This window comes from Callorhinchus milii, unplaced genomic scaffold (genome assembly GCF_018977255.1).
Source record: "Callorhinchus milii isolate IMCB2004 unplaced genomic scaffold, IMCB_Cmil_1.0 Scaffold5, whole genome shotgun sequence".
In the NCBI taxonomy this organism is placed as follows: domain Eukaryota; kingdom Metazoa; phylum Chordata; class Chondrichthyes; order Chimaeriformes; family Callorhinchidae; genus Callorhinchus; species Callorhinchus milii.
Genome location: NW_024704746.1, coordinates 52,420,774 through 52,447,938, shown reverse-complemented (window position 1 = coordinate 52,447,938; position 27,165 = coordinate 52,420,774). Strand labels below are relative to the sequence as shown.

Here is a 27,165-nt window from a genome sequence, read left to right as displayed (position 1 = left end):
CTCTCAGTATCCGTAACCTTCAAACTCACAGACAGACCAACACACTCTGAGATAAGATGAACAAAGTCAATAAGTTTAATATTAATGTATAAATGTGTTAAATTGTTTTCAAATTTTCTCCCCATTGATATACACCTGTCTGCTCATGACCTGACCTCCACTTGCTGAGGTGTGGTTCTGCAGGCACCAGTTGCCCTCTGGTTCCCTTCCCCATCTGGAGTACTGCATTTAGTTGTGGGCACAGCACCTCAGGAAAGATATACTATAACAGGGCTAAAACGATTGAATTATGAGGACAGGCTGCATAAACTTGGCTGATATTCCCTTGATTTTAGAAGATCTAATAGAAGTGTTTAAAATGATAAAGAGATTCAATAGGTTAGATACAGATAAACTAGATCCTCTGGTGGGGGAATCTAGAACAAGGGACATCATCTTAAAATTAGAGTTGGGCCATTTAGGAGTGAAATTAGGAAGCACTTTTTCACACAATGGGTTCCCCAAAAGGCTGTGGATGCTGGATCAATTGAAATTTTCAAGACTGAGGTGGATTTTTGTTAGGTCAGGGTATTGTGGCTTATGGAAGAGGCAGGTAAATGGAGTTGAGGTACAGATCAGCCATGATCTAATAGAATGGCAGAACAGACTTGAGGGGCTGAATGGCCAAATCCTATTTCTATGTTCCCAGTTGGCCATTGTTCGTGTCTGAGCCCTGGCTGTGTTGGATCCGTTTACGAATGACCGACTGATGCTCACTGCTTGGGTTCACGCATGCAGTAAAAAGTTACAATGAATAATAATGAATTTACTTGACTGTAGAGGATGTCACAGCTGAACCTGGTGCACCTTTCCCCACCTAGCTGCCACATATGTAAACTACCAGCAGAGGGCAAATTAGAGAATCCAGAAGCACAAATCCTGGCTGGTTTACCTCTCCCTCATCTTGGAAATGCTGGGACCAATTTGCCTTACTGTGCAACCCCAGATGAAACAAGCAAATTGGGAAGAAACCTGCAAGCTCCTAGAGTAAGTTGCAGCTCTGTTTCCTGTACACTCAGGCTGCGGATGCTGCATTTCTTAAGAGCAGTTGTTGGAAGTTGCATAGTTGGCACAACAGCACGATCCTTGTACAGGGTGACCAAAAAGACGTGATACCATTACATTGTCTAATAAGTCTTAACAAATTGGGATTTTTTTTGGAAATATCACAACCTTTTGGTCACCACATATTTGTGTCATTGCATACATTGCACATCTTTATCTCAGACATGGGAATGGAAACTGCTGATTATCTTGTGCTGACTTGTATAAGCTGAGAAACATATTTGCAGTCTTATGTTGTTTGGGTTTCAGTTGCCCACCTCAGGAACGATATTCTGATTTTGGAGGGTATCCAGTGATGATTCACTGGAGCAATATGTGGGATGAAGTGGCTTAGCTATGATGAGAGGTTGCGTAGATTTGAGTTATATTTCCTCTGATTCAAGTGGTTAAAATAATGCAGGAATTGACAAGCTAGATAGGGCATCCTGTGGTGAAGTGATCCCAAACAAGACAGTATTAAGCCTGCGAGCCAGGTGGGTTAGAAGTGAGATCAATAGACATGAAGGCCATTGATTCTGACTGATTCAGAATCCACAGCCTTCACAGAAGGGGTTGTGAAGGCCATAGTTTCTGAATCAGTCATGATTTTCAAAAGGGAGATTGACAGATATTAAGCAATTTGGAGAAAAGGCGGGGAATATCTTCCATAATGTAATAATAAAATGGCAGAACAGGGGGCTGCTTTCCAGGGCAATGTTGGATTAAAGGCATGGTTTGCCATGATAACTGGGAGTTGTCATGCTGTCTTAATACTGCTGGGAATAAAGCCAATGTCGAGATCTCTTACTGGGACAGTGCACAATTGGAACTCCAGAATCAATAAAGTTATGAACGAGGTTACCATGTGATCAAGTCCGTAAAAGCTTGAAAGTTTTGAAAGTGCCTTGAAAGTGAAAAAGTGCTTCCTGATTTCACTCCTAAATGGCCCAGCTCTAATTTTATGATGATGCCCCTTGTTCTGGATTCCCCATCAGAGGAAATAGTTTCTCTGTAGCTACCTTATCGAATCCCTTTATTATTTTAAAAACCTCAATCAGATCATCCCTCAACCTTCTAACTCAAGGGAATACAGATCAAGATTATGCAACTTGTCCTCATAGGTTAACCCTTTAAGACCTGGTATCATCCTGGTCAACACCTTGGGATGTCCTATACAAATGTAATTTGTTGTTTGTCATTGATTCTACGCTGCACCTTCTCCAGGACCAATATAGTTTTCCTGAGGTATGGTATTTGTTGGAGAATGCAGCAGCCAGTTTGCTCACACCAATGACCCACAATCAGTCTTGGAGTGGGTGACCATTTTTTTAATTTGACGGATTGTTGGCCAGGACACGTGGAGAAACTCTCTTCTCTTTTCAAATAATGCCATGGGATCTTTCACGTCAATCTAAATGGGCAGACATAGGTTTAATGTTTCATCTGAAGGACAGCACTTGCGACAATGCAAGCACTGCATTGGCATGTCTGCCTAAATCTCGACGTGGGTCTGGAACCCCCAACTTTCTATCTCAGAAATTTCATAAATGTATTTAATCCGTGAACTTATTTTTACATTATGCATACTGGACATCTGGTCCAATGCACAGTTGTGTGCAGATTACCTGCTAGGTAACAGCTATTGTGGATCCTTCACATCACAAAGCATCCCACAGTGTTAAGGTTTGCAATTTGTTGGGACTGCAATGGAAGAGTCATGCAAACCCATGATAAATGACCTGATAACTATACCCTTTACATTTTGAGCCTGTTATAGTGTGGAAGGTGTTCACTTGCCACAGAAATAGCTGTGGTGGCATTTGTGGCTGTTGAACATGGCTGCAGAAAACACAGGGATTTATAGTCTAAATATTGTTGTCCTTCTACTTGGTCAGAGAAGCTCTCATCAGATGGTGTATTTAAGATATTATTCTTAGCATGGTCTGTTTGCACAGTCCCTAACCACTGCGGTGATTATGGGCAAGGGGCCCAGAAAGAGCTGGCACTGAGAAATACTGTTACCTTTTATTTTTCTACTATGTTGCCGTCGATTCCTTCCTTTTGCTATTCAGTTTGATTTGACAAGATAAGTTTCAGAGGGAACATTTTAGTGGCGTGTTGATATTGGATGGGATAGAGAAAGTAAACCCGGGATATGTTGAGTTATGTCAATACAGCAGTACAAGAGGGCACAGGTTCAGCGTTGGAATATTTTAGGGCAAATTCTAGGAAGCATTATTTTACACAGAGAGTGGTTTACACTGGAACATGTTACCAGGAAGGGTAATGGAGGCCAGCACTACAGTCTCTATTTAAGAAATAGCTTGATGAGTTCTAATGGCTGAAGGGCCTTCTTTATATGAAGAATTCTCCTTAGGGAAACCCAAAATAATTAAGTGAACTATCGCAAACAAATTGTGCAGATGCTATAGCGATCCTGTGGTTAACAAAATCATCTATATCTGTCCAATTCGCCCAGTTTCCCATTTCAGGCAGCCAGAAATTTTGAGCAAAGCCCATGGGGATGAGTTCACTGTATTTTGTGTCTGAGTGCAGCTGTGCTTGAATCACACATGGTCAATGCTGTGCTGTAAACTCCTGCCATGAAGACTTCCTGTGCCTTCGTTGGGAATAATCTCCAAGTGAGGTAGAATTGATGCCTGCCTGACTGTTGGATAACTGCTTAGGATTATTGGGATTTTCACCTACAGTTACACAAGATACCTGGACATGGCATCACACTATCCATTTTACATGTTTGTGGCCCTTAGTTGGACAGAATACTAATCTTTGCATTTAATATAGTGCTTTATCATGTCGTTGAGACGTCTCAAAGCGTTTTACAGAATATATTGTGAAGTTAATTGACTGTGTATTTTGTGGGTGAACCTGGGATTAAATTGTAGACAGTAATGTCCCACAGTCGTGCAATAAGGGACCAATTTTATTTATTGGGGGGGAGGGATTATTACTCCGGTAAAACGATCCGATAATTGATTAACAACCAGGTTCCTGCTTGCTGCTGGGTAAAGCAGGAGTAAGAAAACTTGCCATGCTTTCACCCCGCCCAGGAATTGAACCAGATTCCTCTTGCGACCGCGCTAACCAATATGCTACGGACCTCACAGTTGCTTAGCGTAGTTGCTCATTACTTTTTTGCGACTGTTACCCCTACAGCTTACGGTTTCTCTTCTTTTCCTGATGAAAAGGTGAAGGTTTTGGAATTCTGGAAACCAAAGAATTGAAGTGCATAATATTATACAAGGAGACTGGATTTTAACATTGTGAGGATGCGCGGCAGAGGAAAAGAGATTAGGGGAACAACAGAGAAAGATTTCTGAGAAGCACGTCTGCTTGAAAGATGCTTTATAAATGCAAATTGGTGTAAGAAGGGAAATGGAGCTCGTAGTGTTGGTCAATCAGCATCTGATGGAGAAACAGAAGTCTGGTTAGCCTATGGTTGTCTTAATGATTGGTCATAATATAATGAAGCTGCCCTTTCATAGCCAATGATTGTATCATGAGAAGTATTTTCTATCAGTGCCATGTCTGGCTCAGGTGGTAGCACTCACAGAAGATGGAGGGTTGTCCTGACCAACACCCAACCCCCCCTTCAATAAAATTGATCACTCACTTCACTGTTTGAGGGACGTTAGTTTGCACAAATTGGCTGCCATATTCACCACAGTGACGACTCTTCACAGTAAAATTTGTGAAGCACTTTGAGCCATTTTGACAATGCAAAAAGCATTATATTAAATGCAAGGATTATCACAATTAATATCATTGTTGCAACGAAAGATGCGAGTTTGTTTCTGTTGCTTTGCAAATGACGGCTCTGCCTCTTTCAGCTCTCGCTTGAACTCTCTTTGATTTGGCAAGTGGAACGTGTTGAGAAGCCCAGACCTTTCCAAATCAAGGCAGAATTAAATGCTGAAAATATCTCCTTCAAATGCATCCACATTGTGGGAGAATTGATTGAACATTAAAAGCTAAGCACATTATATTGGTAAAGCCCGCTAAATGGAGCAGGGTTGCAGTCCCTAATCCATTAACAATATATTTAATCTTTTTCATTACAGTTGTTTGATAGGGTAAGAGAAGATTCCCCAGACTTCCAGAAAAAGATTATTCCCATCAGCAGTGAGCTGACACAGCTGAACCTTGCCATCAGCGCAGTAGACACCGAACGCCTGCTCTCCTCCATCAACATCGTCTTCCACTGTGCAGCCACCATTCGCTTTGATGAACCTTTGAAGTAAGTGCCTTGGATGACTTGTGCCAGCAGACAGCAAATTGAGAGAAATCAAACAAAGATGAGTTTCTTATCTAATTGCCCTAATTGGGTAATTAGCAGGGAACGCAAAACACACTGCTCTGCAGGGGGCGCTTTTAACCAGACCAGTTACTGTGTTGGTTTAACCTGCTACCCTTACACAACACCTTTCACACGCATACTTCCTGTATGTCCTTTAAAACTGTTGGTCATTTCCCTCCCTCTCCTATGTTCTTTCCTTAACCACAATCACCAATGTCTTCTGGCTACTGTTCTAGAGGCATTGGCTGCCTTTTGGTACCTGGTGGAAGTGGCCATTCTTTATTTGTGAGGCTAAATAGTCAGTCAGCAGGCTATTCGACCAAGGTGGGATGTGTGGCAACACTTATCCAACCTTTTCCACATATTTGCACTTTTCAAAGAGATCACTGGATTGTCATTTAAAGCAAAGGAATCCTGGCTGATTACCCTCTTCCCCTCCCTCACCCCTCCCCATTCCTGGCCAAGGGGTGGTTCTGCTGATTGACATGCTCCCAGTGTTGCCTGCCCAAGACTGGACAAACCATAAGGAGAACAGACACTGGAATGAACTTGGAGATTATTATAGCAGCTTTATTTGGATGGTAAGAACAGAGGAATAAGAGTAGACGCCTTTGGTCACCTTCCTCCCCCTCCCTCTGGCTCAGCCCCGGGATCCGTTACTGTAAAGCGCTCTGAGACGCCGACCGGCGTGGAGGGCGCTATATAAATCCAAGTTGTTGTAGACGATCAAGCCATCAAGTTCAAGTTCAAACCATCAAGAACTCTTCCACAATTTTATTACAGTATGATTGATCTGCAACTTAATACCATTCCAATCCTTTCACCTTATCCCTTGACATTCCTAAATATTCATTTGCCTCCCTCTTAAATATTTCAACTGACTTATAACCTTTTGGAACAGTGAATTCTACATTTGCACGATGCTTTGTAGGATTTTTTTCTGATTTCACTCTCAATTTACCTCCAATACCTAGGTTATGTCCTAGAATCCACATGCTTCAGGGATTCAACCAGGGCTGTCTGGGTCTGTGTAAAAGTAGCTTTGCCAACTGAGCATTGGGAGAACATTAACTAATGCAATTTCATATTAATATATATCATCTATATATCATTTGTATATATATATCATATATATCAATATATCATTTGCCAATTCAAAGAGAATTAGGGGGGTTATTTGAAGACTGAAAACTTTGCAAATCTAATTCCACTTGGGTATCATTCCGATCGACATCAAAGGTACAAAATCTTGTTGCTGATAAAAAATATTAATTTTTTTCAGAGAATGCAAAAAAAAATTGCAGTGTAGGAAAGCATTTGAAGCTGATATTACCATGATGCATTGCTTACATTTGTATGAAGGTGACCCCAATACCCCCACCCTCGTCCGGTTCCACTGGCTCCCCATCCCTCAGAGGATAGAATTTAAAATCCTCGTCCTCACTTTCAAGGCCCTCCACGGGCTTGCCCCCTCCTACCTCTGTGACCTGCTGATCCCCTATCAACCTGTCCGTTCCCTCCGCTCAGCAGGCTCCGATCTGCTCCAGGTCTCCCACCCGACCCGCCCTGCCATCGGCGCCCAGACTTTCAGCTGTCTGTCCCCACCCTTTGGAATTCCATCCCATCATCTCTTCGCCTTGCTGACTCACTTCCCTCCTTCAAGGCAGGACCCTCTTTTTCGACTGTGCCTTCAGCCGCCCTCCTACCACTCTGCCCTTCCTCATCCCAACCCTGCCCCCCCCCCACACTCCGGTCTTGATCCCCAACTTTCAGCGTGCTGGGACGTCCTCCTACATGAAAGACGCTTTAAAATGTAATGTTGTTGCATAGCATCTTTCATGTTGGGAGGATGTTGCAAGGCGCTGGACAGTCAGAGATTTGGACCTGAGCTGAGGTTCATGGTCGGGAGGGTGGAGGGCAGGGGAATAGGAGGGTTGCCGAAGACTCTGTTGAAGAGGAGGGTTTTGAGATGCGCCTTGATGGAGGCAAGGGAGGGAGCGAGGCGAAGGGAAAGTGGGATGGAGTTTCATAGGGTGGGGGCAGAAAGGCTGAAGGCCCGACCGCCAATGGTGGGGCAGGCTGGCCAGGCGGTGGATGTGGAACAGGCCACCACCTGAGGAATGGAGGGAGCGGACAGGTTGATATGGGGTCAGCAGCTCACAGAAGTAGGAAGGAGCAAGACCGTGGAAAGCCTTGAAGGCGAGGACGAGGATTTTGAACTCTATCCACTGGGGAGCCATTGGAGCCGGGCGTGGGTGGAAGTGATCGGGTCATGGAGCCTGGTGCGGAAGAGGACACAAGCTGCAGAGTTCTCGATGATCTGCAACTTGTGGAGGGAAGAATTGGGAAGGCTGACGAGCAGGGAGTTGGCATAATCGAGCTTTGCATTTGACATAGCGGATTATCACGCCTTCGATATCTCTCAAAACGCTTCACTGAACATACTGTAAAGGGAATTGACAGTGCACTTTGTGGGTGAAACACGGCAGCCAATTGCGCATGGCAGTGTCCCACAAACAGATGTGGATTAAGTGACCAATTTATTATTATAATTTTTTTTGAAGGAATTATTACCCCCGGAAAAGCAATCCACCAATCAACTAACAACCGGGTTCCTATTCACTGCTAGGTAAACAGAGGCATGTGGAGTAAGGAAACTTGCCCAACGTTTCGCCCTGCCTGAAATTGAATTCCGAGGCAAGCTCTAACTACTGAGCTGCAGGACTCCATGTGATAAATGCGTGGATGAGGGTTTTGACGACCTGACAGTGACTGATCCGGGTAAATGTTGCGGAGGTGGGCAAAGGCAGAGCGGATCATGGCACGGAGATGAGGTAGAAAGAACAGTTGAGGGTCAAACAAGACACCAAGGTTCCGCATTGGCTCAGTGAGATGGAGTGTGCATCCTTAGATGGTGATGCTGCCAGTGCTTGAGGTATGGATGTGCTAATTGGAGCCAATCAGGAGGGTCTTGGTCTTGTTGACTTTCAACTGTAGAAAGTTAGCTGTCATCCAGGACATTCTGTCTGGACAACAGTGGTCCTGGAGTCGAGGGTCGAGGCAGAAAGATAAAGTTGGGTGTACTCCAACCTAAAATAATCTTTATTGCTCAGTAACATTTTGAAAATTGAGGGATAATGTTAATCGTAATATTCTTTGATTTTGGTAGGATCCTTGTGACACTGGAAGGTCTCAAAGCTCTTTACAGGTTATTGCTGAAAAGTGAGGTGACTGAGTCAAAGGCAAATGCAGCAGCCAATTTGCCAAATATTACAAAATAGAGCAAGAAAGTGAAAATCATTCCAGCCATTACTGCAGTCTGTCAGGAAGTCAACGCAAGCTGAGGGGAAAGCAAGTGGCTCTCCTGACAATCACGTCCTCCTAATCGCTGGCTCCTGCCACTGCCATGAGTTCACCCAGGAGGAGTGAGTAGGAGGCTCGCAGTTGGAAATGGTCTCGGGCTAGATGAATCATCGACCGGGCTGAGTGATTGACAGAGAGGGGTAGAGAGAGAGTGATTAAGAGAGAGAGAGCTTGAGGGAGAGCGGGAGAGAAACATAGAGAGAGGGAGAGAGAGACAGAGGCAGAGAACAGAGAGGGGGAGAGAGTGACCAAGAGAAAATGTGAGAGGAGAGAGAGAGAGTGTGTGTGTGTATGTGGGAGGGAGGGGGAGGGAGAGAGAGTAATTGTGAGAGAAGGAGAGTGTATGTGAGGGAGAGTTGGGAGAGAGTGATTGAGAGAGGGGGGAGAGAGAGAGTGTGAGAGCAGAGAGAGAATGTGTGGGAGAGAGTATGTGAGAGAGAGAGTGTGGGAGAGAATGTGTGCAGAATGATTGAGAAGGAGCCCACCTCCCTCAGCTCCCATTCCCAGCTTGTGTGCCTAGCCGTGGAGTGTTGATCGCTTTGAGACATAAATTTTGTTATGCTTCTGGAAGGGAAACACAAAAATATTGCTTACACGGCCCGTGGACATTTCTCAAATATGACATCCGGCTCTCGGCAGCCAAAAGGTTGGACCACTCTGGCCACATGAAGGAGGATTACTTTTTATTGGTGACAGAATCAATTCCTTCTTTCCTCTTCAAGTTATCATCAGGCTGTAAAACCTGTGAAGAACAACCTGCTCACAAGACACCTTATCACCTGTGGGAAATAATATTAGTCCATAGCTTTATCCCAATGCATTCAGTTGCATACCAGTGGCATTGTTTGCTACTGTGTGTGGGAGGCCTGAATTAGATACATCATTTCCATACACAGCAGGGTGGGTGTGATCAGGAACTCAGGCCAGTGACGATTGGAGTAGAAATGGAGCCTACATCTTTTCTGTTCCTCTCGGGGTTGAGTCTCTTGGGTGGTGAGCTCCAATCAAAAGGAAAGTTATGGGATTAGGTGAGGGCATAGAGGAGCACTGTGGCCTGAGTTTTGTTTTTGCTGATGTTTTAAATTAGTGAGCAAATCAAAATAATAAACAATAATCCTTACTTTTAATGCAGTGCTTTTCATGTCAGGAGGACACCTTAAAGCCCTTAATAGGATTTACTGTAAATTGTAGTATATTGTTAGTGAATGCGACCCTAGTAAACCCTAATCTGCCTCCACTTCCTGAGGTGCAAGAGGCACTGGAAAGAATGGACTGTTTTATGAAATTAAGAGGAGCCTGGAAGCCTGACCGAGTCTCTTGAGTCATCTAATGGTTTGACAAGTACACACGTCGTTGTGGCTCTGATTTGTATGTTTCAGTGAGGGAAGTTGGCACTGAATTCCAGATTACTGAATGCGAACTCATGCAGAAAATGTGTGCTGTGCAATTCCATGTCTCATTCGGGGATTGCTGTTTCTGCTCAGTGACTCTGTGTTCCACTCTGGTTACCCTGTAGACACGCCCTCCAGCTGAACGTGGTGGCAACACAGCAGCTCCTGGCCCTGGCACGACGGATGCAGAATCTTGACGTCTTCATCCACATCTCCACTGCATATGCAAACTGCAACCGGAGCCACGTAGAAGAGGTCATCTACCCACCCCCCGTTGAACCCAAAAGACTCATTGACTCTGTGGAGTAAGTATGCTTTTAAAGATAGTTGAGACCCAGATAATACGTGGTTTGAGTCTTAAGTTCATTAAATAAAAATTTCAGATCATGTGCTCTGTTGTAGATTTTTAAGTGCACTCATAATTTTGAAGCTCAGATTCAGAGAATTTAAATGACCCCACATGAAAGGGTGAAAGAACAATCAGCTCTTTTGAAGGACAGTAGCGTTTTTTTTTTGTCGAGTTTCTCCTCTGAAGCAGGCACAGTTTTTATGTCAGGTGACGATGCCTGGCATTCCTTCCTCATAAACTCTTCATTAAATGTGTGAGCCTAAAGGCTCTACTGTTGCCCAGTGCTTGAAGGGGGTGTCCACTGATTAACTGTGGCCCTGGGCATCATGATAGAGAGAAGGTGGGAAGGAGGAGAGGTAACAGCTAGTTGGTAGGCATAGGAACTTTGAATTTGTAACGGCACACGGTTTGTGATGAGTTGTCAGATCACTATTGTGGTCTCTCATCAATCCTTTAATCCTTTAAGTCAGTATACACCAGGAATAGGACTAAGTACTTCCCAGTGCCAGTTAATGGAAGTACAGCAATAATAATTATGATGATCTATGAGTTTGGTATGGAGCCATATCAGCTAATCGAAATGTCTCAAAGCACTTCATAGGATTCACCGTGAAGTGTAGTGACTGTGTATTCTGTATGCAAACGTGGCAGGCAATTTGCAAAAGGCCAGTGTCGTACAAACAGCTGTGAAGTGACACACCAATTTTTATCTGGTGTTTTCTTGACCAGGACACCAGGAGAAAATCCCTTCTTTTTTGAACAGTGCTATAGGATCTTTAATGTTCACCTGAACAAGTAAACAGGACCTTGGTTTAACGTCTCACCCAAAGGATGGAACCTCCAACAATGCAGCGTTGTGCTGTACGTTAGAATACATTGCAAACAAGATACTTAACAGTGAGGCAGAAGAAGGTTTTTGGATTATCTAAGAGATATCTTTACAAAATGAAGCAATTGTGGAACAAACAGCCCGTCGACTTTCTGGCGTCCCCCAGGGCTCTGTCCTTGGCCCTCTCCTCTTTAATATCTACATGCTCCCCCTTGGTGACATCATCCGCGTACATGGGGTCAACTTCCACATGTATGCGGATGACACCCAACTCGGTCACCCTCTTTCCCCTCCCCTCCCTTCTCCCTCCCTGACCCCAGCTCGGGTCTGAAATGTCCAGCGCCTTGGTACATCCTCCCGACGTGAAAGGCGCTATACAAATGTAATCTTTTTGTTGTTGTTGTTGTTGTTGTAGGGTACACCAAGCTCCCAGTGCCATTGATATGAAGGAAGCACCATTAAAATAAGAGCATTGTGACCAGCTTTTTACAAGTGGTCGCATTTTATAATAAGTGAAGATAAAACATAATTGATATGTAACCCAGAGACCAAATGTTTGTTTATTAATTGTTGGAAGCGATTCAGAGACGTATGTTTGGGTTTCCAAGAGTAACAAATATTCCTTTTTGTAGGTGGATGGATGAAAGTATAATTCGAGACATTACTCCAAAGCTGCTCGGTGACTGGCCCAACACCTACACTTACACCAAGGCTTTGGCAGAATACATTGTGCATCAAGAAAGTGCCAATCTGAACATTGCCATCATCAGACCCTCCATTGTTGGAGCCAGTTGGCAGGAGCCATTCCCAGTAAGTTTGCTTGCTCTGAACAGAGTGCTTGTCGCCGGTTACTGTTGCCCATGGTAATGTTTGTCATTGCGAATATGGATATAGTGAATGGAGGTCTTGCTCGCAGGAGCAAGACGGAGGTAAATTTGTTGGGGGTGGGCAGAAGATTGACGATAAGGTCAAGGAATTAGGAAAGGAATTCATATGGGCTCACACCATGTGACCAACTTGCTGAACAGGTTTGAGCATCAACAACAACAACAACAAGATTACATTTGTATAGCGCCTTTCACATCAGGAGGATGTCCCAAGGCACTGGACAGTGTGCAGCATTTCAGTCCCGAGCTGGGGTCAGGGAGGGAGAAGGGAGGGGAGGGGAAAGAGGGTGACCGATGGCATGGTCGAAGAGGAGGGTTTTGAGGCGAGACTTGAAGGAGGCTAAGAGGGGGCGAGATGGAGTGATTGGGAGATGGAATTCCAGAGGTTGGGGGCACAGTGGCTGAAGACTCTCCTGCCAATGGTGGGGCGGGTGGGTCGGGGGACATGGAGCAGGCCGGAGCCGACTGAGCGGAGGTAACGGGCGGGTTGGTAGGCGGTTAGGAGGTCGCAGAGGTAGGGTGGGGCGAGACCATGGAGGGCTTTGTAGGTGAGGACCAGGATCTTGAACTGGATCCTCTGAAGGATAAGGAGCCAATGGAGTCGGGCGAGAGTGGGGGAGATGGGGTCACAGAGTTTGGTGCGGGAGAGGACACGGGCTGCAGAGTTCTGGATTATCTGCAGCCTGTGAAGAGAGGAGTTGGGAAGGCCGACAGGCAGGGCGTTTGCATAGTCGAGCCTGGAGGTGATGAAAGCATGAACAAGAGTTTCATTGTCCTGAGGGGTGAGGTAGTGGCAGAGTCGGGCGATGTTACGGAGATGAGGGAAGGCAGAATGGGTCATGGCTTGGATATGGGGAAGAAGACAGTTGAGGGTCGAACAAGACACTTAGGTTCCTGACTGGCTTGGTGAGTTGTAGTGTGCAACCATGGAGGTTGATGCTGCCAGAGTCTGAGGTGCAGAGGCTCTGACATGAGCCATCAGGTTGGCCTCAGTCTTGTTCACATTCAACTGTAGGAAATTTGCCCTCATCCCGGACTTGATGTCCGACAGTCAGTCTGTCAGGACAGCAGTGGTGCTGGAGTTGAGGGTGGAAGCAGAAAGATAGAGTTGGGTGTCATTCGCATATATGTGGAAGTTGACCCCATGCCTGCGAATGATGTCACCAAGGGGGAGCATGTAGATATTAAAGAGGAGAGGACCAAGGACCGAGCCCTGGGGGACGCCAGACGTGACAATGTGGGGGCCGGAGGAGAAACCGTTAGAGGCAACAAAATCGAGGCGGTGAGAGAGATAGGATTTGATCCAGGCAAGGGTAGGTCTGCGAAGATTAAGTAAAGAGGAGAGGCGGTGTATGAGGATGGAGTGGTGACAGTGTCGAAGGCAGCAGAGAGGTCGAGGAGGACAAGGAGGCAGAGGGAGCCCTGATTACAGATATTCAGAATGTCATTAGTGACTTTGACCAGGGCTGTTTCCATGCTGTGGGCAGCGCGGAAGCCGGATTGGAGGGGTTCAAAGAGGGAATGGCGAGAAAGCAAGGAGCAGACCTGGGAGCAATGACTCGTTCCAGGACCCTGGAGTGGAGGGATGGGTCCAGGGAAGGTTTTTTTAGGATGCGGATGATGATGGCTGTGTTTATGGGGGTGGGACCTGAACCGGTGGTCAGGGAGAGGTTGATGATGTCGGTCAGTGCTGGACATGCATTCGGCACTTAGTGAAACTGAACAGCAGTCCTCAGAAAATGTGAATTGATGGTTCTTGGCTTGCAGACAGTGAGAGTAAGCATGAAGAAGTTCAATGCTGTCTTGTAGTGTTAAACTGCTTCAGGAAATTAGTTTCATCAGGTGTCAGCCTGATTTTGTTGAAAGCACTTTTGCTTCTGAGTGTGTTGGTTGTGGGTTCAAGAACCGCATTTGGACATTTGACTCACAGTCCAGGCTGACATTCCAATGTGAAGCACTGCATTGACGGAGGTGCAGTCCTTCGGATGAGACATTAAATTGTGGTCACATCTGCCTGTTCAGGTGGACTTTCAAGATCCTTCAGGGCTATTCTGTAAAAGAAGGGAGTTTCTTCCGGTATCCTGGTCAACAGTCGCTAAATAAAAATGGTCATTCACTTCATGGCTGTTTGCGGTACATTGCAGTGTGCTATTTGTAAATCCTGTGAAGTACTTTGAGACGGAATCCTGACATGAAAAACGTGACATTAATTGCAAAGAGGCCAATGTCAGAGTTCTGATTTGTGTTCTCTTCTCACACAAATAGGTTTGTTCTGTGATGGTCACTGTAGCACAGAGTGGAAGATTTAATGTGTTTAAGGAGATTATGCTTTTATTGTGGTGGGGCTGTATTTAAGTGTATTCTACAGTGTTGACTCTTTTTTGCAGGGTTGGATTGACAATTTCAATGGACCAAGTGGCCTTTTCATTGCTGTATGTAACACTGTTCTTGTTTCTAAAAAAATAATGAGAAAGTAATTGTAATTGTACAGATTGTGTGTCCTAATATCTGATTGAGGTGTTTAAAATGATAAAGGGATTTGATTGGGTAGATACAGATAAACTATTTCCTGTGGTGGGGGAAATCCAGAATAAGGGGCATCATCTTAACATTAGAATTAGATCATTTAAGAGCAAAATCAGGAAGCACTTTTTCACACAGAAGGTAGTGGAAATCTGGAACTCTCTCTCCCAAAAGGCTGTGGACCAATTATAATGTTCAAGACTGAGGTGGATAGATTTTTGTTAGGTAACGGTATCAAGGGATATGGAGCAAAGGCGGATAAATGGAGTTGAAGTACAGATCAGCCATGATCAAGCTCAATGGGTTGAATAGCCTACTCCGGTTCCTATGTTCCTTCTGAAAGGCACTTTGGTGGTTGATCTTTTTGGAAACGTTTTTTAAATCATCCCAAGTTTAGTGCACCGCTAATGAACATTGTCTTTTTGTTAGCTTTTGGCCTCAGCTCAGTTTCAAGGATGGGCTTTGCTTGATCACATGAAAGCAGTTTAATCATCAGTTGAGGGTGATGTATTCCAAAGAGGTGGTTCATAATAGAATGCACCGAGACAACAGAGAAAGAGAACACAGCCTGAGAGTTGTGAAGCATAATTTCAGGACAGACATCAGGAAGTATTACTTTACACAGAGGGTAATTTATGGCTGGGAAGAGTAAGAGTGATTGAAGCCAGGTGAGATGTATTCAAAAAACAGCATGATAATGCCATAGGGCGGGTATTCTCGAAACATCAGTTCAAGTGGGTTAAAGGTCCTTCCCTATCCGAACCTCTCTGGTAACAACAGAGATGGAGCGCATGGTTGGGTCAGGTGGATTTTACAAATTGTTTATCTTGTTTCCATTATTCAGGCAGGCAAAGGAATTCTTCGAACCATGAGGGCAACCAACAACGCAGTGGCTGACCTCATCCCTGTTGATGTTGTGGTTAATCTGACTCTGACCGCTGGCTGGTATACAGCAGTTCAGAGGTAAGCAACTTTTGTGCTCTACACAGGATCTCATTATCACACCCCTGCATTTGTTAAAATGGCGCAATACACCCAGACCTTACTGGCTTTTAATGTTTTGTGTTGTATTTATAAAGCAAATTCATATCTTTATTGGAAGAGCGAATTTTAGTTGTGAAAGTCACTTTAAATTGGCAACCTAGTGATGAAGTATAGTGCGAGGTTTGGGGAAATTGTCTGAAGGGATTCTCTCTTGCCCAGCGTCATGGCCATTAAACCCCCAAATAAAATTGGTCCATGGCTGTTTGTGGGATTGCCTGTGTGCAAACTGTCTGCCTTGTTAGATCACAAAATATACAGTTTGCACTTCACCATATGTGCTGGAAGTCCTTGTACACCCCCCACCCCAATTACAAAGTAGCAAAATGAGACTATGGAGGAGCTTAAAAAAGCTGTCAGAGATGCATTTCGCCTCACCACTCCATCCATGTTACAGAAAAACATTATTGCCATGAAAATAAATGTTGCTCACACTGATCCTCTGGATGTCCAAATACAGTTAAACACTTCTACAGAATGCAATTACTTCTAAGTACAATTATCATCATTCTTCCACCTGTTTCAGTTGTTGGTCAGAAAAGCACTGTAGAAAAAAACAGTAACATAATAAAGAAAAAAACTTCTGGGAATATGGTGGATCAGCTGAGACCTGTTGCATGCACATTGTGTGCCATGTGGGAACTCCAGGATGATTCACTTGTGCTGGACAACCATATGTGCAGAAATTGCGGCCGGCTACTAGAGCTCAAGCTTAGAGTTTCTGAGCTTGAGGAGGGGCTAGGGTCACTACAGTGCATCCGGGAAGCTGAAGCCTTTAATCGAACGTACATTTCAGGAGGTGTTCACCCAACAGCCACAAAGAGTTCAGGAGGAGAGTTAGTGGGTGACCACCCGGGGTGGTAAGAAGAAGAGACAGGCAGTGCAGAAATTCTCCGAGAGTGTGACACTCACAAACCATTTTTTTGGACTCAAGCTGGGGGTCGGGAGCAGGGAGGGTGGAGGGCAGGGGGGAAGCAGGGTGATCAAAGGCACGGTCGAAGAGAAGGGTCTTGAGATGGGGCTTGAAGGAGGCAAGGGAGGGGCCGAGGTGGAGGTACTGCGGGATGGAGTTCCAGAGGGTGGGAGCAGAGTGGCAGAAAGTCAGCCCGCCTATAGTGGGGCGAGCGAGGAGGGTGACATGAAGCAGATCGGAGACCGCTGAGCGGAGGGAGTAAGCAGGAGGGTAGGGGTTTAGGATCTTGAACTGTATCCTCTGTGTGATGGGAAGCCAGTAGTCAGGTCATGGAGCCTGGTCCAGGAGACGACATGGGCTGCAGAGTTCTGGATGATCTGCAGCCTATGGAGGGAGGAGTTTGGGAGGCCGACAAGCAAAGAATTTGCATAGTTGAGCCTCGATGTAATGAAAGTGTGTATGAGGGTTTCAGTGGCCTGTGGTGTGAGACAGTGGCGGAGCTGGGCGATGCTGTGGAGGTGGGGAAAGCAGAGCGGGATATGGCACAGATGTAGGGTAGAAAGGATAGTTGAGGGTCAAACAAGATGCCAAGGTTCCAGACTGGCTTAGCAAGGTGGAGTGTGCAACCATGGATGGTGATGCTGTCAGCGCCTGAGGTGAGGAGGCGCTGACAGGAGCCAATCAGGAGAGCCTCGGTCTTGTTCAACTGAAGAAAATTAGCTCTCATCCAGGACTTGATGTCTGACAGACATTCTGCTGTGGGGGAGGGTTTAAATTAATTTGGCGGGAGGGTGGGGGGGAACCAGGATGTGCCATCAGAGAGGAGAAACAAGGAACATAGAGGAATGGGAGAGAGAAATAACTGAAATAAAGAGGAGAGATCAGACAGGGAATAAATGCAAAGCAGACAAAGGCAGTTTTGGAGTGCATGTATGTAAATGCCCAGAGTGTAACAAATAAGATTGGTGAGCTGCAGGCACAAATTGCCACAAGGGATTATGATGTAGTGCCAATAATTGGGATTTGGCTCAAACAAGGGCAGGAATGGGAGCTTAACATTACAATGTATTCAGGAGGGATAGGGAAGGAAAAAGAGGAGGGAGTTGGCAGTATTGATCAAATATATTGTTAGAGCCCTGGAAAGGGATGATGTGCTAGATAAGTCAAAGACAGAATCTATTTGGTTAGAGTTAAGGAGCATTTAGCTGTTTAGCTGCAGGGTGTATACTATAGATCACCAAATAATGGGAAAGAGATAGAGGAACTAATCTGAAAGCAGATTTCAGAAAGATGTAAAAACAATAGAGTTGTGATAATGGGGGACTTAAAATATCCAAACATAGATTAGGAAGAAAATAGTGTAAAGGGCACAGAAGGGGAAGAATTCCTAAAATGTGTACAGGACAACTTTCTCAATCAGTATGTTTACAGTCCAACGAGGAAGGAAGCAGTGCTGGATCTAGTGCTGGGGAATGAAGTGAGGCAAGTGGAGTGGGTTTCAGTGGGAGAGCATCTGGATAATAGTGATCACAATATCATTAGGTTTAGAGTAGTTATGGAAAGGGAGAAGGAACAAGGTGAAGATACTCAATTGGAAATGAGCTAATTTCAATGAGTTGAAAAGGGATCTGGCCCAGGTGGATTGGAAACAAAGATTGACGGGTAAAATGGTAAATGAGTAATAATAATAATAATAATCCTTGCATTTGAAATAGCGCTTTTCACGTCTTCTAGACGTCCCAAAGCGCTTCACAGAATATGGGAGGCCTTCGAGGAGGAGATAGTTGGGGTACAGACCAAACACATTCCCATGATGGGGAAAGTAGGGTATCCAAAGCTAGAGCTCCCTGGATCACTATGGAAATTGGGATTAAAATTAAACAGAAAAAGGAAGCTTGTGATAAATGTCAAATTCAAAATACATTTGAGAATCAAGCAGAGTACAGAAAGTGCAGAGGAGAACTGAAAAAGGGAATAAGAGTGGCAAAGAGAGTGTATGAGAAAAGATTAGCGGATGACATAAAAGGGAACACTATAGTCTTCTATAAACGCATAAAGAGTAAAAGGATGGTCAAAGCAAGTGTGGGGCTGATTAGGGATAAAAAGGAAAACTTCTTGTGGAAGCAGAAGGCATGGCTGAGGTACTGAATGAGTACTTTGCTTTTATCTTCATAAAACAGGATGTCACAGTAAAGGAGGAGGACATAGAGAAATTGGATAGGATAAAAATAGATAAGATGTACTTAAAAGGTTAGCAGTGCTCAAAGTAGAAAAGTCAGCTAGTCTGGATGGGATGCATCTTCAATTGGTGAGGGAAGTGTGGGTGGAAATAGTGGGGGCTCTGGCCACAATCTTTCAATCCCCCATGTATATGAGAATAATGCCTGAGGACTGAAGGGTTGCAAATGTTACCCCTTTTTTTAAAAAAAGGGGAGTGGGATAAAGTTGGTAACTACAGCCCAATCAGCCTAACGTCGGTGGTGAGGAACTTCTAGAGACCATAATCTGGGACAAAAATAATTTTCATTTAGAAAAATATAACTTAATTAATGACAGTCAACATGGATTTGTTAAAGGCAAATTGTGTCTGACAAACTTAATTGAGTTCTTTGATGATTTAATGGAGAGGATTGATGAAGGTGGATTGATGCAGTTGATGTAATGTATATGGACTTTCAGAAGGTATTTGACAAGGTGCCGCATTATAGAGTTAGCAAAATTGAAGCCCATGGGATAAAAGGGACAGCAGCATGGATACGAAATTGGCTCGGAGTCAGAAAGCAGAGGGTAGTGGTGAATGGTTGTTTTCAGACTGGAGGGCAAAAAACAGTGGTATTCCCCAATGATCAGTATTAGGTCCACTGCTCTTTTTGATATATGTTAATGACTTGGACTTTTGTATAAAGAGCAAGATTTTAAAGAAACAAAACTTGGGAACATGGTAAACAGAAAGGTAGCAGACTGCAGGAGATCATAGTGAAATGGGTAGACATATGATAGATGAAGTTTAATGCAGAGAAGTGTGAGTTGATGCATTTTGAGTGGAAGAATGAGGAGAGGCAATATACAATAAATAGTACAGTTTTAAAGAGGGTATAGGAGCAGAGAGACCTGGGGGTTCGCATACACAGGTCGTGGAAGGTGTCAGGACAGGTTGATAGAGTTGTTGAAAAGGCATATGGGATCCTTGGCTTTAGAAATGGAGGCATTGAGTACAAAAGCAAGGAAGTTATGCTAAACCTTTATAAGTCACTAGTTAGGTCTCAGCTGGAGTATTGTGTCCAATTCATGGCACCACACTTTAGGAAGCATATCAAGACCTTGGAGAGGGTGCAGAGGAGATTTACCAGAATGGTACCAGATTTGATAGACATTAGATAATGTGGAGAGACTAAAGAAGCTGGGATTGTTCTCCTTAGAACAGGAAAGGTTAAGGGGAGATTTAATAGAGGTGTTCAAAATTATGAGAGGTTTTGATGTAGTAGTTAGGGAGAAGCTATTTCCACTGCCTGGTAGGTCAATAACCAGGGCACATAGATTTAAGATAATTGGCAAAAGAACTAGAGGGGAGATGAAGAGAATTTTTTTATACAGAGAGTTGTTATGGTCTGAAAAGATGGTGGAAACAGATTCAATAACAACTTTCAAAAGGGAATTAGGTAGTTACATAAAACTGAAAAATTTGCAGGGGTATAGGGATAAGAGCGGGAGAGTGGGACTGATTGGATAGCTTTTCTAAAGAGCCGGCACAGGCACAATGGGCTGAATGGCCTCCTTCTGTGTTGAAAGATTCTATGATAACTGCACTTTGTGGACACTCTGTACTTAATGAATAGAAATTGTTGTCAGGAATCCTGTCTCTGCAGGTTAATGGTAAGTTGTTCCATCTTGTGATAGAAAGCAGTCATTCCACAATGGGAGGATTTTCACTAAGTGAACATCTGCTTACAGTTGTGAATTGATTTATTTTAATTAACTCCATCTGTCTGTCCTTTCTATAAGGCCAGGAGAACAAATGAGGAGAGGTGGGTATTGGTGACCGCAGAGTAATTGGTGTCAGAGTGGTTCAATTGGTAGCAATCCCACCTCAACATCAGCAGGTTGTAGGGTCAACTCACACATCAGGATTGGAACTTGATGTCTACCTTCAGATGAGAAGTTAAGGCCAAGGTCCTCTCTGCCTGTAGAGGTGGATGTTGAAAATCCCATGGCACTCCTCAGAAAAAGGGAGATTCTCCCGGTGTCCTGTCCAACTATCCCTGAAAATAAAATTGATTTCACAGCTCTTTGATTTATACTGATGTTTATAAACTGGCTGCTGGGTTCATTGACAAAAAACAATTGTAACGCTTGACAGTAAATCTTGGAAACACTTTGAGACATTCTCACACTGAAAGATAACATCAAATGCAAGGATTATGATAGTGCCAAATTCTGAGCAGATGGGAGGGATATCTCTTTTAAATACTTTGCTCTTTTAAATACCTAGCAGCGGTACACTAATTGCATTTGTACTTTGATTTAACGATGTGATCAGGGAAAAATAAAATGTTTTGAGTTGCAAGAAGCTCAGAGGGCAAGTCCAGTGTCCAAGTTACACTCAGGTATTTAACAAGAGACAGGAGGTTTGTGTTTTTGGAATTTGACACAGATACATTGTGAACATCACCAAGATTTAGGAACCTGTATTCAACCACAAATGTGTGACTGCTTAGTGCCATTCATTCCCCCACAGTTAGGCAAATGCATTTGTCACAGCTGCATTCTGATCAGAATCTCTGGGATACTCACTGCATATTATTGCAAGGCTGGAGAACTGGAACTAAGATTAAATAAGATAATACATGGACTGCTGGATCAAAAGGGATGAACTCACATTTGTGCAAATTTTGGTTATATTTCAGACCCAAAAGTAGCCTTATTTACAACTGTACTACAGGAGCGATCAACCCATTTCACTGGGGAGAGATTGGTAAGTTACACTTAGAAAAAGAAATGAGGTGGTGGGTGAGCTTTGCTTCAGTAAAATTGTGTTGCATGATGTGGTAGGAATGTGCGTGAAAATAATAGTTTTGTTTGGGATGAACTGAGTTGGGTTGCTTGCAGTGCAAAATAGGTAATTGATAATCACACTCCAAATATTGTTCCGCCTCAGGAACTTAACGTCTTCTAAACTGTTTTTGTTTTGTACAACAAAGATCGTTAAATGCATACAAGAAAATGATGCCAATGTTTTTAATATCAGACTTCTGAAGTACCACTCAGTAAACATCACTGAATTTGCTACATCAAAAGCCTTCAGTACTGCTCTCTGTCTCAAGGTTACTTTTCCACGTTTTACAGATGTTAGAAAAATGCGAGTTCCAATCAAACACAGCTACTGTTTGCAACTAGAGTGGTGTTTATTAAACTCAAGGATCCGTTCAAATTCCCGATGGGCGTGGGCAAGCAAGTACAATTGATAGATTCACCAACAAAACAATACTACCGGGATATAAATCTTCCGTCAGGTCTTCACTACGGAGGCTTCCTTCAATGTTCAAGCTTTCAGTCTTCCAGCACCAGTAGATATTGTCTCGGAGACCCAGTCTCAGACGGCCCCCGAACAAAGGGTTGAATGGACTTTTATGCTCACTTACGTCCAATCATTATTCAGACATTGGATCACATGGCCCAAATCACACTGGGTTCACGTGAACATCTCATGGTGTGTACGTGCAGCAGCAGCCACATATTGTCTTTGAGACACTCACGTAATCTTGAGCGTACGTGCAAGCAGCACAAATATTGTCCTTGAGACACTCATGTGATCGTGAGTGTCAATCATGAGTTTCAGTCCTGCCCACGAATTCCCGTGGGGGTGTCCGGTTGTCTCATACTTAAATCTAAAAGTTAACCCGTTCGCAACATCTTATGATTTTAACATTATAAAAAAAATTAAAATTCTAACACAGTAGGCAGAAGATACATTTGTAGCACATAGTACAGTGCCATCTACAGTATGTGTGCGCAGTAAAGTTATAATTTATACAACTCTTCCAACAAGTGAATCTTCTCTTTGGGTTGTTCATCGGGAACAGATGCATCTCACAGGACAGGTGAATTATTTTCTGCAGCACCAGATCTCAACTGTAAGAATCATGGAAATTTACAGCAAAAAATACTATCATTGGCCCATTACTTCTATGCTGGATTTTTTAAAAAAGCAATCTATCCAGTCCCAATCTACCTGCCACAACTCTGCAAATTACTAATGTAATTAATTTCTCTTTCCAGAATACCATGTTATTTCCACCTTTAAGAGGAATCCCTTGGAGCAAGCCTTCCGGAGGCCCAATGCAAACATAACATCCAATTACTTGATCAATCAATACTGGATCACTGTTAGTCACAAAGCCCCTGCTTTACTCTATGATGTCTACCTGAAGCTGACAGGCCAAAAGCCAAGGTAAGTACACATCCTAAAGGGTGTGGTAAATTTTGAGCACCTACAGTTGGACTCTGGTACTGCTTGTAGCACTGTTATTCCCTGGACATCTACATTTCCCATTGCAGAATAACTTGCATAGTTCAGAGAGACTTGAAATTCAGCTCGAGCAACACCAAATATTGAGTCATTGAATATGGCGACTCTTCAATCTGCCCAGAATATTCTGGTCACTACGTAAACCCCACTGTCTCGTGAAGGTGCGTCACACTGGGCATCGTGCAAGGAAACAGATTTCAAATACTGGCAGAAGGCAAGATCAAAAGAGATTGCCAGCAAGTCAGGCATTTGGCAAGCGTTGCTCAGTCTCTGCAGTCCATCAGGTCTGCTCAACTGAACCCTGTCATTTTACCTACAAAATACACAGTCAATCCACTTCACAGTATATCCTGTGAAGTGCTTTGAGATACAAAGGTGTGATAAGGCGCTATATCAAATGCAAATATTATTATTGCAGAATGATGAGGATCTTCAACAGACTTCACAAATCCATGATGCTACTGGAGTACTTCAGCAGCCAGTCCTGGGTGTGGAGTTCAGACAATATGAACTTGCTGATGAATTACCTCAGTCCTGAAGATAAGAAGGTAAGCACCAATTCATCCATCCAGCTGCACAATGCTGAATACCAGTCCAGTGTTGTCAGGCTCACCGACACCTCCTCACACTCGATCTTGACCTCTGCACCATGCACTGTGTTAATAGTGGCAAGATTAGTTTAGTACAGATGGGCCATTGCAGTGAACTTAGAAATTGTTAAAAACACAACTTTAAAATCGTACACATGATAAAACCAGTATGACTATCGACTCCTTACCGACCTGCGGACTCCCTCCGCTCAGCAGACTTTGGCCTATTCCATGTCCCCCGCCCGGCCTGCCCAACCATCTACAGTTGGGCCTTCAGCCTCTCTGCTCCCGCCCTCAAACTCCATCCCGGAGCACCTCCACCTCTCCCCCTTCCTTGCCTCCTCCTATGCGCATCTGAAGACCTTCCCCATTGACCTTGACTTTGGTCATCTTCGCATCGCCACCCCATTCCCTCCCCCCTCTTAATTCCACCTTTCTACTTGGCGCCCAGAACGCTAAATTTAATATGTCAACCTATCATGGGAGGTGTTTAACTGCAAAAACAGGGCAACCACAAGGTGTCCCACAACAGTGGATGCCTGGTGCGCATCCACTTTTTTGAGCCATTTGAATCAGAAACTGAAGATCATTGTCCAATGTTATCAAAGATAGACAGAGAGAGTATCAAGATGAATCAGGAATAAAGCAAAGTCCAATCATTGACCAACAAATCTGCTCAACGGTGCCTGTGGCAGAGTTGGACAATTCTAACAAATTGAAACGTAGTGAGTTTTGTTTTCTCTCCCAAGTCACACTTGCAGACCCCAATATTTCAACCCAAATTTGTGAGCCAACTGTAATTTCACTGCATTCATGAGGGAGAATGTTTGATGGAGAATTTCTACCTTGATTGATTGAGGCAAGACTGAGGATCTCATCATCCTTCCAATTGTTATTTTCAGGGATTCAATTTTGATGTCCGTCAGCTTCACTGGCCAGAATACATAGAAAATTACTGTATAGGAACAAAAAAGTATGTGCTGAATGAAGACATGTCTGGGTTGCCAGCAGCAAGACAGCACTTAAAAAAGTAAGTACTTGGTCTCAGTCCTATGCACTTCTGTTTAGAAAATGTAGGAAATGGGAGGGGGGGGGTGAGATGATAAAGCTACAAGGATACCCAAATCCCAATTCCTGCAGGATAGCGGATATAGAACCATAGAAGTTTACAGCATATTAAACGGTTATTCAATCTATCATGTAGCAGTGACTCACAAATTCTTATGTCATGTCAGTATTGGCAATTTTTCTGTGCTGATGACACTCCTACTGACTGAAGTGAAATGATTACGCCTGCCAATTCCTTGGCTTCTGACATTCCTCATTTGCAAAGCTCTGTTGAATGCTCCATTTTGTGCCTAAGCAACATTCAGCTGCTCAATGTTTGAGAAGGTTGACTGAGGGTTAAATCCCAACAAGGAAGTTCTCTTCCCTCCTCGCTGCAGGTGATGTTTCATAACTGCAAAAATAATCCTTGAATCCACAACCTTCTGACTCGGGTACCAGATTGCCACCAAGTGATCGAGACAGGCTCCTTTTCAGAGACATTCAATTGAGTGTAAACCGACATTCACTCCTGACTTTTCCCTTCCAGGCTACGAAATATCCGCTATGCCTTCAACACCATCCTCCTTGTCGTCATCTGGCGCGTTTTCATTGCCCGATCCCAGATGGCTCGTAACATCTGGTACTTTGTGGTGAGTCTTTGCTACAAGTTTCTATCCTACTTCAGGGCATCCAGTACCATCAGGCACTGAGGCCTGTGGTCCTGCAGTGGGAACGACCTGGACTTCACGAGGCCTGAAACCAAATGAAAAAACCCAGACAGAGACATTTTAAAAAGCTGAAACAGAAAAAAACTTTCCAAGCCATTCCACAGGAAACTGTTTGATCCTGCAACCACTGCACACTGCCAATGTTAAAAACCCAGTCCAGCAGGAGGCATATTAAACCTTCAGCCAACCCAGCCACGGTGCGATCTTCTGGTTTCCTAGCCTTAGCAACTGCTTCAGACCGACGAGACTGACATTCATTATCAGTAGTTCTGTGCCCTCGTCATACAATACCCCATTCGGTTTTATTAACGATAGCACGGAACGGACTGCAAGTGCCACGGTGATTTCAGTGCAGTTATATTTACAAACTGCTGTTCATCACACACAGAACTGGTTTCAATGTACAGCTTCGACAACTTTCAACGCATTGGACATAGCTGGTGAAGGCTGCCACCTCTTCCCCTGATTCTAAAACCACAGATAATGTGTGGCTCAAGCTCAGAGGTTTGCTTTCTTGATAAGAATTCATTGGAAACCTTGAATGGAAAATTCCTTCCTCACCAAGAGAAAAGTGAAGTAAAAAAAAGATGACTGGTGTCTGATTTGAAGACAATCCACTAAGAAACACCAGACGGGTGCAACGCTGCATAGATCACATCTGACAGTCAGTGTGACCTGCAGGGCCTGTTATACATTCAAATCAGTCATAGAAAGTTTACAGCGCAGCAGTAGGCCAGTGGAGGGAAAACCATGTTTCCAGAAAATACACAATATAACTTGGTGCTAAAATGAAAAGTTTACCAAACATGAAGCATATGCAACTTTTCACCAAAATGTCTGAATTTCTTCCTAATGTTTCAGAAAGGGAGGACTTTTCCAGTTTAACAAATGCCAATAAGTAATGACTGCAGAGCTTGGCGACTGCGAAGCACAAGATGTTGATGGAATAAAAAGGATTGGCATGTGAAACTAAAACCACTCATTATATGTTGACCCAAAGTTTTTTTTAATATGCTTAGAGTGAGCTATCTCCACATGCTTTCACTGTCCTTAAACCATTTCCAGCAATAATAATATATTTTTCAGGTTCCAGGTGGGTTTGTGGTTTAAGAGGGAATAAAGGCTGCAGGGAAGGACGACTCCTGACTCATGGACCACCACTCAACGGGCAGGTGTGGTCTAAGCTGAGTTAAGTTGTTTGCCAATCATGATTCAAACCTATTCTCAAATCCAGCTAACCAAACCAGAGCTCTTGTCTTCCAACCAGGCTGAGGCAGTACATACATACATAGATAGAAACCCATCACCAATGTCCATCTTGTCAGCTGGCTCTCAGCAAGAGATATACTTGAAGTTTTTTTTTCAGCTGATTGTCTGAAATATTGAATGCTTGACAGTATGCTTGACAGTTCCACATATGCAAATTCCCACCTGAAGCATTAACTCATTGTATTTCAAATGTTGTTTCATCTTCTGTGAGCTGCCAACATTCTGTCGGTTATTTTTTTCCTGCCTCGAGTGATGTTAAAGTGTCTTCACATTTGTGGAGGAAATAGATACAACCATTTGTACCCTTA

The 27,165-nt window shown here is 43.9% G+C and overlaps 1 protein-coding gene across 1 annotated transcript in view; it reads left to right on the top strand.

Annotated features, from left to right (window-relative positions):
• Nucleotides 1-27,165, top strand: part of si:dkey-97m3.1 (fatty acyl-CoA reductase 1) — a 72,129-nt gene extending 44,964 nt beyond the window's left edge. The window contains exons 4-13 of the mRNA XM_042335841.1: nucleotides 5,166-5,341; nucleotides 10,281-10,460; nucleotides 11,966-12,143; nucleotides 14,608-14,652; nucleotides 15,588-15,706; nucleotides 21,602-21,669; nucleotides 22,974-23,145; nucleotides 23,642-23,771; nucleotides 24,716-24,843; nucleotides 25,408-27,165. Of these exons, the coding sequence (XP_042191775.1) occupies nucleotides 5,166-5,341; nucleotides 10,281-10,460; nucleotides 11,966-12,143; nucleotides 14,608-14,652; nucleotides 15,588-15,706; nucleotides 21,602-21,669; nucleotides 22,974-23,145; nucleotides 23,642-23,771; nucleotides 24,716-24,843; nucleotides 25,408-25,570 (1,359 nt within the window). The 3' untranslated portion in view covers nucleotides 25,571-27,165. The remainder of the gene's footprint in view (nucleotides 1-5,165; nucleotides 5,342-10,280; nucleotides 10,461-11,965; nucleotides 12,144-14,607; nucleotides 14,653-15,587; nucleotides 15,707-21,601; nucleotides 21,670-22,973; nucleotides 23,146-23,641; nucleotides 23,772-24,715; nucleotides 24,844-25,407) is intronic.